General features: G+C 52.2%; 1 protein-coding gene across 1 annotated transcript in view; it reads right to left on the bottom strand.

Annotated features, from left to right (window-relative positions):
- TULP3 (TUB like protein 3) overlaps positions 1–16,693 on the bottom strand; it is a 44,928-nt gene that overhangs the window by 19,138 nt on the left and 9,097 nt on the right. Inside the window, exon 2 of the mRNA XM_055141831.1 lies at positions 7,477–7,528. Coding sequence (XP_054997806.1) covers positions 7,477–7,528 — 52 coding nt within the window. The remainder of the gene's footprint in view (positions 1–7,476; positions 7,529–16,693) is intronic.

The raw sequence follows: 16,693 nt of genomic DNA, 5'->3' as shown, positions 1-16,693 counted from the left end.
CCCAGATGGTCCCCCGAACCCAGCCAAGAGTCATTGTGAGGGGGCCACAGCGATAGCACAGCGGGGAGGGCATTTGCCTTGTACGAGGCCAAACCGGGTTTGATCACCGGCATCCCATAGGGTCCCTCAGCACCAGGAGTAATTCCTGAGTGCAGAGCCAGGAGGGACCCCTGAGCATCGCCAGGTGTGACCCAAAAAGAAAAAAAAGAGTCATCCTGAGCACAGAGGCAGGAATGCCACTGGGGATAGCCCCAAAATGAAACAAACAAAACAAAAAACCAGCCCTCCATTTTCACTCCCCCCACCTCTGGGAACCACCAGGGTTAGGAGGTTAACTTTGATGGTGTTTTACAAGTTGGTTTGGACCGCCGAGATGTGATCCTGGGGGCCGCACGCATGTGCGGCCTCTCCGCAGCTGTACAAGCGTGAATCCAGACCCAGCAAAACCTCTTTCGGTGTGAGCAACTCCTCGCAGAATGTCTCCAGCCTGAGAACTAAGCCTCGGCCCCGTGCCCGCCCGGGAGGGGAAAGGTATTTCTCTCTCTCTCTCGCCTCTTTCTCTCCGGGGATGAGGGGCGCGGTGGCTGCCATATTAAGACGACCACAGATTGGGTTTTCAAGCCTGCAGTTATCTAATATCTGGAAGAAATCTCCCTGGACTTCTTGTTAAAGTACAGAAATTCAAAACCTTATTTGTCTTCACAGTAGGTCTGAATCTAGTGGGGTACTCCTAACAACAATAGTGAGGTTTGTGTTGAAATATTGAATGTAACCGAAGTAAACAGAATGTAAAATGAAACTTATCAGTTACAAGGTAGGGGGTGGGGGGGCGGGATGGGAGGTGTACTGTATGGGTTTTTTGTTTTTTTTTTTTTGGTGGTGGTATATGGGCACTGGTGAAGGGATGGTTGTTTCAGCATTGTATAACTGAGACCTAAGCCCGAAAGCATTGTAATCTTCCACACGGTGATTTAATAAAATTAAATTAAATTAAAAAAAAATACAAGTTGGTTTGCTTTTTTTTTCTTTTTGGGTCACACCCAGCGATAGACAGGGGTTCCTCCTGGCTCTGCACTCAGGAATTACTCCTGGCAGTGCTCAGGGGACCCTATGGGATACCGGGAATGGAACCCGGGTTGGCCAACACTGTCCCCGCTGTGCCACCCTCCAGGCCGTCATCTGCTGTAGATTCCACCTGCTCCCAGCACACACGACTGGAGTCAGGGAGGAAAGAGCTGCTGAGTTTCAGAGGGACCATGGCAACTCCTCTCTCATTTACGATGTGTCCCCCTGGAGCAGCTACGAATATCTGACACCAGGCAGCAGGGACAGGCCCCTCTCCAAGTCAGCCAGGGAGTCTGGGGGATGACTCCCCGCGGGGGGGTCCCCTGATGGCCCGAATCAGTGAAAACAGGCACCTCCAGGACCTTGAGTCACTTAACTGAAAGGTTCGCACTTCCCAACTCCCTGGGAAACTGAACAAGAGCTTGAAGAATCCGTCTTCTCTAGACCCCGGAGGAGTCTATTACCAGTTTCGGGGGGCAAAGGAATGAATGATGGTGGCAAAATGATTCGGGAAACAACGGTGGGGGCGGGGGGGTGTTGGCCAAGGAACAGGCTACAATCTGACCTTCCAAGAGACAAGGGCTGGATATAGGATGGTCTTCTAGAACGGACTAGAAAGCTCCAAGGAGCAACGGCCAGGTCGGGAAGGCTGCCCAGGTCCAGGAGTCTGCCCGAGAGTGTCACAGGAAGATAAAGCTTTCAACCAGACCTTCTGAAATACCAGGTCCATACATGATCTTGTGTCCCGGAAGGGTGAACACAGACAGAGGGGCAGACCGAATCCGGGATGCTGCTGCACTTCCACCGTTGTCCACCAGATGGCATAAACAAGCTTGGCGCGAATCCCGGGGAAGCCCAAAAATCCTGACATTCTGGGGTCGGCTAAGGTGCCTACAAGCCTTGAAAATCTGAGTACTCTGGTCAAACTAGTACAAACAGAAGCCGATACCTTAGAGGAAACAATGGCTTTTAAAAAGTGTACTTATGGGTCCTGGAGTGATTGCACAGCGGGTAGGGCATTTGCCTTGCAGGTGGCCAACCCGGGTGATTCCCAGCATCCCATATGGTCCCCGGAGCACTGCCAGGAGTGAGTACTGAGAATCGCCGAGTGTGACCCCAAAACCAAAAAAAAATGTGTTTATGGCAATGGGGGAGCCTCCCAAGGGTTCCCAGCAAAGCTTAGGCAACAGGGCCCTCGTTCACTGCAGGGTACCAGGACGTGGCACCCGTGGGCCCTGCAGTGCTGGGGACTGTGAGGTCCACCCTAGAGGTGCTCAGGATCTCCAAGGCCAGTCTGGTGGTTCCTAGAGCTACCATACGGCCCAGCAACTCCACTACCCCAGGTGAGCAGGCCTATACTTGCAGGCCTGCATTTAGGCGTTTTACCCACCTGAGGTTCAAACAGATCCAAAACACTTGTGCATAAATGTCCAGGGCAGGGCAGCATAATATGAAATGATCAAAAAGTGGAAACAACAATAAGATGGAAAAAAAACAGTAATTAAAAAAAATTTTTTTTTTCTTTTTGGGTCACACCCGGCAATGCACAGGGGTTACTCCTGGCTCTGCACTCAGGAATTACTCCTGGCGGTGCTCGGGGGACCCTATGGGATGCTGGGAATCAAACCTGTGTTGGCCGTGTGCAAGGCAAATGCCCTCCCTGCTGTGCTATCACTCCAGCCCCAAAAAAGTAATATATTTTCTTTTTTCTTCTTTGGTTGCGGTTTTTGGGCCATACCCAGCAATGCCCAGGGATTACTCCTGGCTCTGCACTCAGGAATTACTGCTGGTGGTGCTTGGGGGACCAAATGGGATGCCGGGGATCAAACCCAGGTTGGCTGTGTGCAAGACAAATGCCCTATCCTCTGTGCTATCTCTCCGGCCAATTTTCAACATGTAAGAAATTTGCTGAATCAGAGAACCCCGACACAGAATACCACACGTGTCAGAGTGGGGATGAAGTCAAATACAGACCTTAAATACATTAGGATCTGGGTTCAACCCCCACGACGCCCCCAAAACCTACATAGGACAAAAAATAGCCTGGTTTAAAAGTATCTGAAAATTTAGTAATTTGTAGTATCATTCCATGAACCACAAAAAACTGGTGGTGCTTGGGGCCTGGGATCGAACCCAGGACCATACACAAACAGGTTTATGCTTTACCACGAAAGGCAAACCCAGATCCTTAAAAATTTAAGAATTTTATACATTAAATTCTAAGATTTTACTGTAAGGGAAAAAAAGGATACAGGAAAAAATCTAAACAATACCGTTACCTGGGTGATGGAAAAAAATAAGTGAATGGGAAGGGAAACGGTCTCTAGGGATATCAGGCAACAGAAAACCAAGGGGCGAGATTTCCTGGAAGTGTCCAGTGTCCATGCAGTGTCCTGGCCAGGTAGGTATCGCATTCCGTTGGCGGCTCAAGGCCTTCCCTAGAGGTGAACTAGTCAGGCCAGCATACATTAATGATACTTACCCGAAGATCATCTTACGGACTCCACTTCCTGTGATTTCAAACTTAGCAGGCCGCTTTCTGATTTATATAGGTATAAAAGTACGGTAAGAATCAATCAGGACTGGGGCTGGAGTGATAGTATAGCAGGGAGGGCGTTTGCCTTGCACGCGGCCGACCCGGGTTCGATTCCCAGCATCCCATATGGTCCCCTGAGCACCGCCAGGAGTAATTCCTGAGTGCAGAGCCAGGAGTAACCCCTGTGCGTCGCCGGGTGTAACCCAAAAAGCATAAAAAAAAAAAGAATCAATCAGGACAAACGGGGTATTTGATGAGATGCACACAGACACAGACAGACACACAGACACTGATACACAACAGAGACACACACAGGGAGACACAGACAGACGGATGGATGGACAGACAGACACACACACACACACTCGTTCAGTCCCTTTCTGGAGCGAGGTTTCCCTCCAGCCCTTCCTTGTGACACGTGCCGGCCAGTGGATTCAGGGGTACCGTTTAGTAGAAACTAATTCTCCAATTTAGCTTCAGCCCTTGATATTGGGGCTGTTTGTTTTTTTGCTTTTTGGGTCACACCCAGCGATGCAGTGATGCACAGGGGTTCCTCCTGGCTCTGCACTCAGAAATCACCCCTGGCAGTGCTAGGGGGACCCTATGGGACGCTGGGGACCGAAGCCCTCCCCGCTGTGCTGTCGCTCCGGCCCAGCCCTGGCTACCTGCTGGTCCGAGCCCATCCTAAGACACTGACAGCCGCTGGGCTAATCACACAGAGACGGTGAACCGGAGACCCTCGGCCACGGTGACGTGCCCACCGCGGACTCCCTAGGAACTGAACTCGGGGACACCTGAGCCGGCCTTAGAGGGGTGACAGAGGCCCCCAGCCTGCCCCCCTGAGGAGGCCCACCGCTGCCGGAGCAAGCCGTGTCCCGCAGGGAGGCAGCCCTGCGCCGGGCCACCCCCTGCCTCAACGTGCCTCTGGGCAACATTTTCTCTGCACAGGGCAGGACTTCAGGGGCCTCCCAGGATCCTCACCTCTTCGCCTGCAAAGATCGGCCCTGGTCCCGAGAATTTGGGGGGGGGAGGGGCAGTCCTGCGGGGTGAACCCCGGACCGCACATGCGCAGAGCTCACACTCTAGCCCTGAGCTAGCCCCAAGTGGCTTTCGTGTGTTTTGGGGACCACTCCTGGCTCAGTGCTCCGGGGACCACGTGTTGCTGGGGGTTGAACCCTGTACGCACTTCACTTCGGTCCTTTACAATTTCTCCCTAAGGGGCCAGAGTAGTAGTACAGCCGGGAGGGCGTTTGCCTCGGGTTCGATCCCTGACATCCCATAGGGTCCCCTGAGCACCCGCCAGGAGTGATTCCTGAGTGCAGAGACAGGAGTCAGCCCCGAGCATCGAAGGGTGTGACCCAAAAAGCAAAAAGAAAGAAAAATCAAAGCTCTCCCCAAATATACTGCTATCATTTATTTATATATTGATTTCCTTTATCACTGAGCTGAGCTACAGTCCCAGCCCCAAGACTTTTGTGGGTTGGTTTTCCCCCCCTCTCCCATTTTTGTTTTGTCGTGGCCATGCCCAGCGGTGCCCGGGGTGACTCTTGGCTCTGCACTGAGGACTCACTCCTGGCGGTGCCTTGGGACGGATGCCTCGGCTCAAACCCAACCTGGCCCCATGCCAAGCAAAGCTGGCACCCTCCCCGCTGTGCTCCCACTCCGGGCCCAGTGTTGTCTGTTTTCCTTTTAGCATTTCGGGCCACACAAGATGGTACTCGGGGCATTTCTGCAGTGCCAAAGGTCAAAGGCTAGGAGCAAAGGCTAGGAGCAGTCCTGAGCACTGAGCCGAGAGTAGCCCCCATGCAGTGTGGCCTAAAAGAGAAAAAAAAAAAAAAACACCCCAAACCTTCAGAGCCCAGGGTCAGGCCACATGGTGCTCGGACCCAAGCCTGAGCCTTGGCACCACGTGGTCGCAGAGAGCCACAGGGCGCGGCCTGTGCCCCCAGGGCCCGCATCCTCAAACCCCTTTCCAGGCACCTGTCTGGCTGGCCCCGGGTGAGGACCACTGTTTGACAAGCCACCCAAAACCTCGGCACCCTGACGTGACTGGTGGCCTTTCCTCTTCTGTCCCTGGAAGGGGACACTCGCCTGGTAAAGGGCGGAGCAAGGCAGAGAGGAAGCGACTCTCCCCTCTGCAGACCCCGCCTGACCCGTAAGGCAGCAGGGCTACAGCACTGACCCTGGAGGGCCCTTCCCGGGGCCAGGGGGGGCCTGGGTGCCAGTGCTGGTGGCCTGAGGGGCAGCCGAAAGTGATGACTGTCTCCTGCACCCCAGGCACCCGGCAGCACGTGGCCAGGGGCACCCGCACAGTTCCTGGGCCTGGACACTCCCTTGGGTCCAGGCCCACGGGTCTGTGGGACTCAGCCCCAACCCCCTCTCCTGTGGAATCATTCAAGTCACCTGTCGGGCTAGAGGTCCCTTCACTAATCCCCGAGCAACAGCAAGAAGCAAGACAAGGGGCTGGAGCGATAGCACAGCGGGGAGGGCGTTTGCCTTGCACTCAGCTGACCTGGGTTCGATTCCCAGCATCCCATGTGGTCCCCGGAGCACCGCCAGGAGTCATTCCTGAGTGCAGAGCCAGGAGGAACCCCTGAGCATCACCAGATTTGACCCAAAAAGCAAAATAAATAAATAAATAAATAAATAAATAAATAAATAAAGGAATTAAAAAAAAAAAGAAGACGACGACAAAACTGTCATGTCATGTTCAGTCACCAAGAAACTTCGTGAACGGTGTTTCCTGGGTAGGCAAAGGTATGGGACTCCCGGGGTTAAAGCACTCACAGGAAAAAGCAAATGAGAGAGCAACACGGGGAAGGCACGGTCACAGATGGCGATCACACCATCCACCGGGTTACTAACTCCTAACACTCTTCCTCCACTCAAATATCTAATACGGGCTGGAGCGACAGCACAGCGGGGACGGTGTCTGAACGCATGTGGCTGATCCGGGTTCAATTCTCGGCATCCCATATGGTGCCCCTGCCTGCCAGGAGTAATTCCCGAGTGCAGAGCCAGGGGTAACCCACATCCCCAGGCGTGGTCCAAAACAACCTCCACCACAAACCCCAAGTATTTCATGAAGGTCATGTGCCCGGGACTCTAAGCGAGAAACTTCTGCTGTAACGGTGGTCACAGACAGACTTGCTTCTGTTCCCGGGGGCTGGCGAGGCCACGAAGGAACAACCACGCAGTGACCGCAGGCGGTGGCTGGAAACGGGGAGCAGGACAGTGCAGGAAGGCTCTCGGCCGGCCAGAGAGGCTCGTGAACAAAACGGCAGAGTTCAGGTCTGTGTGTCAGGATCAAGACGCAGCCTTGTTCAGTGGGGAGGGCGTCTGCCTTGCTCGCGGCCGACCCGGGTTCGATTCCCAGCATCCCATAGGGTCCCCCGAGCACCGCCAGGAGTCATTCCTGAGTGCAGAGCCAGGAGTGACCCCTGTGCATCGCCGGGTGTGACCCAAAAGGGAAAGAAACAAAGAGTAAAGCAGCAGCGCCAAATGACTAACAGCAGAAACGCGATGTGGACACATTCTCCGCATTCTTCGGAAAGGCGCCAGGAATCCTCAGTGGCTGCATCGCTGACGGTCCCGACGCCCTTTGATCATTTCAGGCCCCAGGGCTCCGTTCAGCATATTAACCCCAGACGCTGCTCCTTCCCCTGGCCCCACCGGAGCGCGAGGGAAGACGGTGATCGTCACGGGCAGCGTGCAGCAGAGTGGACGGATTTCAAAAGAAGCACGGCGGGGCCAGAGCCTTGCACGCAGCTGACCTGGGTCCCCGTCCGGTCCCCGGAGCCCCACCAGGAGTCACCCCTGGCCCCCCCAAACAAAGACGGACCAAGGAGGACATCCAAAGGAGAGGTCCGGCTTACCTGGTTGTCTAGCTTCAGCTGCCGCAGCCTCAGAGACTCGTCTTCAAAGTCACTGTAGGACACAGAGGCAGCGAGTCACCGAAAAGCCTCACACCCGCCCCTCCCCCTCCCCGTGTCTGTCCCCTCGAGCCCGTTCTTTCTGCCTCTGCACCGCCTCAGTTCCTGGAGCTGTTCACACTGAGGCAGTCTTGGCGGTGGCTCGTGTAGTGGGTTTTCTGGTCCACACCGGGCACTGCCTTGAGGTCACCCCCAGTGGCACCTGGGGGGAACCATGTGGTGCCGGAGATCAAACCCAGAACTCCAAAAGCAGTGCTCTCGCTCTCTGAGCAACCTCCGAGAACCAGGTCTTCTATCTGTTTCAGGGGTGGGGATGGGGGGGGACTTTTTGCTTGGGGGCCACCCCAGGAGGTGCTCAGGAGTCCCTTCTGGTTTGGGCCGTGGGGGCCCTTCTGGCAGTGCTCGGGGGCTATCCGGTGCTGGAGTTGAACTGGGACCGCCCGCGTGATAGAAATGCGCTCAGTTCATTAAGTATCTGACAGCCCCCAATGCCTGTCTTCCAGAGATGTCTCTTGTCTGTGTTCCAAGAAGAATCTCAGGAGACTGCAAACTCAGAGGATAGACAAACACGGGGGCTGAAGAGACGGGACACCGCCAAGGTGCTGGGCTTGCAGTGGTCGGCCTGAGAGTGACCCCACCAGGTATGGCCCCCTGAGTACTGCCAGGACTGAGCTCCGAGTACCACTACATGCAGCCCCAAACAGAAACAAACACACGTCTTTTCTCTTTTCTTTTCTTTTTTTCTTTTTAGCTTTTTGGGTCACACCCGGCGATGCTCAGGGGTTACTCCTGGCGGTGCTCGGGGGACCCTATGGGATGCTGGGAATCGAACCCGGGTCGGCCACGTGCAAGGCAAACGCCCTCCCCGAGATGTACTATCGCTCTAGTCCCGATCCCTTTCTTTGGAACCATGCACTGACTGATCCCGTTCTGGACACAAGAGCTATATGTATTTTCAGACATTATTTTCTCTCTTCTTCTAAACCACCCTAGGAATTGGGTACTACTGTCTGTCATACTTTCACGGTGAAGACACAGAGGTGAAAAGTTGTGCATAAGGTTTAACAGCAGCAATGGCCCCTGACCTTGACTCATTTCCTCTCAAAGGCAAAATTTCACCTTCAAGATGCTTCCTTTTTGGAGCAAGTTCTGGCAAACTTGGACTGTGCACATGGTGTTATCACAGCCCACTAATTTTATTAAGATCTAGACGAGTCACTTAACTTACTCTTCAAGTCTGCTAATTAGCCATTATGCCAGGGACAGGTGGGAGGGCTCGAGGGGCTGGGTTTAATTTCGGGTCCCCACATGCTTATCCCCAAGTGCGGAGCCAGGAGTAGCCTCCAGCCCTGCTGGAGTGATCCCAAATCAAAAAAAATATGTATTTTTATTTTTATTTGAGGGCCACACCAAGTTTAAGGCAAACACCCTTACCTACTGTACTATCGCTCCAGCCCCACAAAATATTTTTTTGATTTTTAGAATTAAAAATAACTAAAACATTATGCAGGCATCAGGGAAATTCTAAGTGCAGATGAACAGATAAGATTTAATACGGAAAGACAGGTTTGTCTGATGAGAAAAAGATAACCACACACGCGGCATCAAATTACCACCTTCCGCCAAGAAACCAAACCCTTTCATCTTTTATTAACTTTCTGTGGCTTTTTCTATTTTTTACAACTTCCCAACTTGATATTTTGCGACTCTACAGTTCTGGAATGCTTATACTATCAAAGAGGGCAGAAATTAGCTCCTAATTCTTTGAATTATAATTTTTTTTCTTTTTGGGTCACACCTGGCAATATGCAGGGATTACTCCTGTCTCTGTACTCAGGAATCAACCCTAGCGGTGCTCAGGGGACCATATAGGATGCTGGGAATCAAACTCGGGTCGGCCACATGCAAGACAAACTCCCTACCCACTGTGCTATTGCTCTAGCCCCATGAATTATAAATTTTTATTAGAGGCTTACAGTCAAGAAAAATAATTTAAATACAAGGCCCTGTATTGGTGGTTGGTTTGTGTTTTGTTGCCACACCCGGCAGTGCTCAGGGCTTACTCCTGGCTCTGCATTCCGGAATCCCTACTGGACCTTCATTTACTGCTGGTGGGAACACCGACTAATCCAACGTTTTTTGTTTTTTGAAAACTATGTGGGTATTCCTCAAAAAAACAGGAATTAAGCTTCTATACAACCCAGCAATTCCACTCCTGGAATATACCTGAAGGGCCCAAATAACACAAGGCAGAAAAGACAACCACAGTCCTATGTTCACTGCAGAACTAGTCACTAGAGCCAAAATCTGGAAACAACCCAAGTGCGCAAGAACAGTCAAATGAATGAAGAAGCTACGGCACATCTACACGAGGGAATACTATACAGCCATCAGAAAGGGGAAAAAAATCAAGTCATGAAATTTTCTGATACATGGATGGACATGAAAACGTCATGCTGAGTGACATGAGTCAGAGGGAGCGGGACAGACGTTGAGTAATCGCACTCATTGGTAAGATATAAAGAAACAGAGTAGGAGAATCACACTCAAGAGACACTAGAAACAAGGCTGGCAGGACGGGTCTTTAGTAGGAAGCTTGGGCAACGGGGCGGGGCGGTTAGGACAGAGAAGGGCCATGATGACAGTGACAGGACCAGGGAGCGGTCCCTCGGGACAGGGGCTGAGAGCTGAAAGGAGGTGAAGGGACAGGCACGATGCCCGTCAGTAACGGTATCGCAAACCACAAACCCAAAAGGGAAAAAAAGAAAAGTGTCGGGGCCAGAGCAACAGCAGAGCGGGGAGGGTGTTTGCCTTGCATGCAGCCAACCTGGGTTCGATCCCCAGCATCCCAGGATCCCCCGAGTACCGCCAGGAGTAATTCCTGAGTGCAGAGCCAGGAGCAACCCCTGAGCATCGCTGGGTGTGACCCGAAAAGCAAAAAAAAAAAAAAGAGGTGTCTGCCATAGAGGCGGAGAGGGGCAGGAGAGAAACGGGGACACTGGGGGAGGGAGTTGACTCTGGGGAAGGGACAGTTCTCACCAGGGTGTGGCTGGAACTCAATTACGAACAACTCTATAACTGCTGATCTCACGGTGATTTAATTTTAAAAAGAGTTTTAATGATCTTTTTGTCTTTGTTGTTTTGGAGCCACAAAATTTTTTTATTTTATTTATTTATTTTTTGCTTTTTGGGTTACACCCGGCCATGCACAGGGGTTACTCCTGGCTCTGCACAAATTTTTTTTTTTTTTTTTTTGCCTTTTGGGTCACACCTGGCGATGCACAGGGGTTACTCCTGGCTCTGCACTCAGGAATGACTCCTGGCGGTGCTCAGGGGACCATATGGGATGCTGGGAATCGAACCCGGGTCGGCCGCGTGCAAGGCAAACGCCCTACCCGCTGTGCTATCGCTCCAGCCCCTGCACAAAATTTTTTAAATGATCTACTTTTCTGTCTTTCTTTGGTTTTGTTTTGGGGCCACTCCCAGAGATGCTCTGGGCTTACTCCTGGCTCCCCACTCAGGGTCACACCTGGCAGGCTTGGGAGGATCTTTTATTTATTTATTTATTTTTTGCTTTTTGGGTCACACCCGGTGATGCACAGGGGTTACTCCTGGCTCTGCACTCAGGAATTACTCCTGGCGGTGCTCGGGGGACCCTATGGGATGCTGGGAATGGAACCCTGGTCAGCCGCGTGCAAGGCAAACGCCCTCCCCGCTGTGCTATCGCTCCAGCCCGCTTGGGAGGATCTTCTGGGATGCCAGAGACTGGACCTGGGGCAGCAAATGCCCTGCCCACTGGACTATCGCTTAGGCATCTAAATGATCCACTTCTTTAAGAAACTAAACCAGGACCCACTGGGGTTGGAAGATGCGAGTTGAAAGTAGACTACAGACCGAACACGATGGCCACTCAATCCCTCTCTTGCAAACTACAGCACCCAAAAGGAGAGAGAACAAAAGGGAATGCCCTGCCTCAGTTCGGGGTGGGTGGTGGGGGATGGGGTGGGGGTGGGGGGAGGGATACTGGGACCACTGGCGGAGGAGAGTGGGCGCTGGTGGAGGGATGGGTAAACGATCCCTGTATGACTGAACTGCAAACACGAGAGTTCGTAAGTTTGTAACTGTACATCACGGTGATTCACTAATGAAAAATTAAAAAATTAAAAAAAAATAAATAAATAAAACCTACTTCCGTCCTTGACTTTGTGGCCCTAAAGGTGCTCCACTTTCCTTTCTGGCTCTAAAATTGCGGTTACATATAGATATCTATGTATGTCATATGCTACATACAAATCTACTATATATATGAATGAATACATGAATTTGCAGCCACACCCAACAGTGCTCAGCAGTGACTCCTGGCTCTGTGCTCAGGGATCACTCCTGGCCGCAGAGGGGAACAACTGTGATGCCAGGGACCAAACCGGGGTCAGCTGCGTCTGACCCACACTCACCTATTTTTTATTTTAATGCCATAATTTGCTAAGGTGCCCATAACATAGTTGTTCCAGGCATTAAATGTTTCAACCCCACCCCCACCCCCAGTCTGACCTGCCTCCACCAATGTCCGGGGTTCCACCGGCCACCCCGGCCTGCCCCCTTGCAGGCACGAATGATTAACTTTGTATTACTTGTTACAGCACAAAGACAAATGGAATTATAAAGAAATATGTATCAATAAAAGTTAATTTGTAACAATTGTTTTATCTCACAACAGTGTCATCGAAGGGACTGTGTGAGGATTTACTGGAATGGTCTGTACTGGCTGAACACCCACCTTTTTTTTTTTTTTTTTCTTTTTGGATCACACCCGGCGATGCACAGGGCTTACTGCTGGCTCTGCACTCAGGAATGACTCCTGGCGGTGCTCCGGGGACCATATGGGATGCTGGAAATTGAGCCCGGGCCAGTCATGTGCAAAGCAAACACCCTACCCATGTGCTATTGCTCTAGCCCCACCCACCTATTTTAAAAAATTTTTTTATTAGTGAATCACCGTGAGGTACAGTTACAGACTTACAAACTTTCATGCTTGCATATCAGTTATACAGTGGTCAAGTGCCCATCCCTCCACCAGTGCCCATTCTCCACCACCAATGGTCCCAGCATCCCTCCCCACCACCCCCACCCCATCCTCCCACCACCCCTACCCTGCCTCTGTGGCAGGGCATTCCCTTTTGCTCTCTCTCTCCTTCTGGGTGTTGTGGTTTGCAGCAGAGGTATTAAGTGGCCATCATGTTCGGTGTGTAGTCTACTTAGGAGGATTACTCCACAGCATAGGAGCCGGCCTTGCGTGCTGGGGGAAAAGGCAGCGCAGACAGCGAAGGGACCACCAAGTAAAGTGCTAGGAGGGCCCATTAGGGATGGGAGATGCTGGCTGAATGCAGACTACTGACCACCCACCTACTCTTACTCGCTTTATGAAATAGAATGCTAGGACATAATTGGTATTTTATGACATTAGTCTATATCTAAAAAATTCTACATAAGAGGGCTAAAACCATTATGAAAACAGCCTGAATTTCACCAATTTACTCTTTCCTGTAGCGATGCTGTTACTGTACGATACTGCAACACCGCAGAGTAAGAGTAAACTTGGCTAAGACACCTTGTACGGTCAGGGATTAGTCTTTCCCACGGCTACTTCACTGTGTCTGCTTTTCCTACACTCGTTCTGTCCTCATCGGGAGGCTGGAAAATACTCTGGCACAGAAAATAGACCGTGCTGGTGCCCTGGCCCGACCAAAACCCTGAAACCTCAATAGTCTGAAACTTGGGCTGGAGCGACAGTACCGTGGCTAAGGCGTTTGCTTTGCGTGGGGTCGACCTGGGTTTGATCCCTGGCATCCCATACGGTCCCCCGCCAGGGGTAATTCCTGAGTGCAGAGCCAGGATAACCCTTGAGCATCGCCGGATATGGTTCCCCAACACACACACACACACACACACCCTGGATATGGTTCCCCAATACACACACACACACACACACACACACACACACACACACACACGGAAAGTTTTAACACATAATTAACACTCTCAAGTACTTCAAGTACTTCTCTTTTGGGGGGATTTGAAGGGAGGTGGGGAGGTGTTGGGGCCACTCCTGGCTTTGTGCTCAAGGGTTTGAGGGGACTGTATGTGGTCCTGGGGATCGGGACCCGGCCAGCACCCACCACCCAGTACTCTCTCTCGGGCCCTCCAGCACTTAAGCCCTTTCATCGTGGAGAAGCCGGGTGTGTCTCAACGCGCTGTCTTGACACCACTTATTTCCTTTCATCAAGCCTGGGCAGGTGGGCGAGGTAACCGAACAAGGTATAATCAAAGCACCCTGACCCAAGCAGCCGAGCGCTCAGGGCTGTGTAACTGCCACGTTCGGGCGCCTCTCACATCAAAAGCTGCACTTTCCCTGGGCTCTTGTTTTGTTTTAAATTACAAATGCGCAGAACCAATCTATTCGATATGCTTGTCTTGAACTGGGCCTCTCAGCCCTGAGCTGGAATGTGCGCTCACCAAACCTGCGTTTCCCTACCAGCCGCCTCTCGCCTCTGCTGCCCAGCCTATGCAAACTTGCTCAGTAGGGGGCTGGAGCGACAGCACAGTGGGGAGGGCGTTTGCCTTGCACGCGGCCCACCCGGGTTCGATCCCCAGCATCCCATAGGGTCCCCCGAGCACCGCCAGGAGTAATTCCTGAGTGCAGAGCCAGGAGGAACCCCTGTGCATTGCCAGGTGTGACCCAAAAAGCAAAAAAAAAAAAAAAAAAAAACTTGCTCAGTAGATCAACGTGAGGCAGAAACGAGTCCTACGAAGTCAAGGAGACGAAAGGACCATTTTCCCGGCTGTTTTTCTCTTCATCAACGTCCTATCTGGCCCTAAATGTGCCTCTTGGAGAAGCACGAGTCAGGACTGCAGTGCTGTCGCCACAGTGCTCAGGAGCTCCCCGCAGTTCCTGGCCAGGCTCAGTGGACGTCTCGGACAGGGCCCACCCAGGCAGCCTGGGGTCTGGAGGCCCAAACACGTTCCTGTCTCCCGGCACGTTCTCCCTTACTCTAAGTCTAACTAATATTGGGTGAAACTCTGCTAAAGGCCAGGTCATGTAGAGGCCTGGCCTGTGTGAGACCCGGGTTCGATCCCCGGAATCTATAAAAAAAAAAAAAAATATCATCAGAGGGGGAAAACTCTGGGCTGGTGGGATATGCAGCAGGGTGGGCATTTGCCTTGCCAGTGGCCGGGTTCAATCCCCGGCACCCCACAAGGCCCCCGGAGCACCTCCAGGAGTGATCCCTGAGCACAGAGCCAGGAGCAAGCCCCAAGTACCACCAGATGTGACCTAAAACACCAAATCAAAAGCCTGCTCCAAGGACGTCTATTGTAACACCTCGGACACTGCCCGTAGGAACCCTCGACTATCAAAATACTTTGTTTGGGTCACACCCGGCGATGCACAGGGGTTACTCCTGGCTCTGCACTCAGGAATTACTCCTGGCGGTGCTTGGAGAACCTTATGGGATGCAGGGCATCGAACCCGGGTCAGCTGTGTGCAAGGCAAACGCCCTCCCCGCCGGACTATCACTCCAGCCCCCTATCAAGATACTTGTAAGATTCACAACCCGCCTCTCAGGGTCCAGTGGGGCCAGCGCCTCCTTGTCCCCAACCATCTCCCACCCCACGCCCAGCTCCTCCACCTTCCATTAAAGCTGGTGAGCAAGGGAAAAAAATAAAATCGCTGGATATTTTGAAAACATAAATACTGAAAAGATAGTAACATCTGATCTGGTCATTCAGCAGAACTGAAACATCGAAGAAAATGAATTTCATGGACACCCATTTATTAACTGTCAGCGTCATTAAACAAAAGGGGAAGCCTGTAACATTGTTTCCTTTCCCAGAAAGTTTCAGCCAGGACAAACTAGAGTACTTACAGAACAGGGCAGAAGAGGGGCTGGAGCGATAGCACTTCTGGGAGGGCGTTTGCCTTGCACGCGGCTGACCCAGGTTCGATTCCCAGCATCCCATAGGGTCCCCCGGGCCTCGCCAGGGGTAATTCCTGAGTGCAGAGCCAGGAGTGACCCCTGTGCATCGCTGGGTGGGACCCAAAAAGCAAAACAAAACAAAACAAAAAGAATAGGGCAGAAGAGGGCAAGATAAGAACAAAGAGGAAGAAAAATGATTAACTCCAGTTAAAAAAAAAATAGTCAAATTTATGGCCACCTTATTGGCGGCGGGAGGCTGTGGGGGGTACCCCGCGGTGCACAGGGTCTCTGCCGGACTCTATACTCAGGAGTGGCCCTGGCCGTGCATGCAGTGCTGGCGATCAAACCAGGGCCAGGCCCCAAGGGGCCACCCGCCAGGCAAGCGCCTTTCTTCCTGGACGACCCCGCTGGCCCTGGCCACGGCATTTCTGACAGGGTTCCAAGGTCCTTCGGTGAAGAGAGAACAGTCTCTTTGACAAGGGACGCTGGACAACTAGTTGTCCACATGCCAAATGGCAGAACTGGACCTCGCTCTCACATCAAGCACAGAAACGGACTCAAAACGGATCAATGACCTCAAGTCAATGGCTAAAACTCGAAAATTCTTAGAGTACGTGAATCCTTCTGACAGGAGGCACAGCGACAGATTCTTAGAACATGAAAAGCACGAGCCACCTGGCAGATACGCTGGACTTCAGCAAAACTGAAAATGTTGCGGGGGGGGGGGGCAGGGAGAGAGCTTCAGTGTTGGGGCACATGCCTGGCACATGGATCCAGTCTCAGGCAACACGTGGTCCCCTGAGCACCACAGGGACTAAGCACTGAGCTGGGAGTAACCCCTGAGCATCACTAGGTGTGACCTAAAGCCTGAAATTAAAAAACAAAAAGAAAGAGCAAAAGTCTCCTTTCTGGGGCCCAAAGTTTTTTCAGGGCTGAATAATAGAGCGGATATGGACCCCCCACGCACCGCCACGAGTGATCCCTGACTGAGCACAGAGCCAGGAGTAAGCCCTGAGCATCACTGAGTGTGGCCTAAAAAAAACAAAAACCAAGAACTCTGTTTAAAATCCAGCTGGGGGGGGCTGGAGAGATAGCACAGCGGGTAGGGCGTTTGCCTTGCACGCGGCCGACCCAGGTTCAAATCCCAGCATCCCATATGGTCCCCTGAGCACGGCCAGGGGTAGTTC

The sequence above is a fragment of the Sorex araneus genome, chromosome 6 (assembly GCF_027595985.1).
Source record: "Sorex araneus isolate mSorAra2 chromosome 6, mSorAra2.pri, whole genome shotgun sequence".
Taxonomy (NCBI): Eukaryota; Metazoa; Chordata; class Mammalia; order Eulipotyphla; family Soricidae; genus Sorex; species Sorex araneus.
The sequence above is the reverse complement of the archived record's forward strand: the minus strand, read 5'-3'. Positions and strand labels throughout refer to the sequence as shown.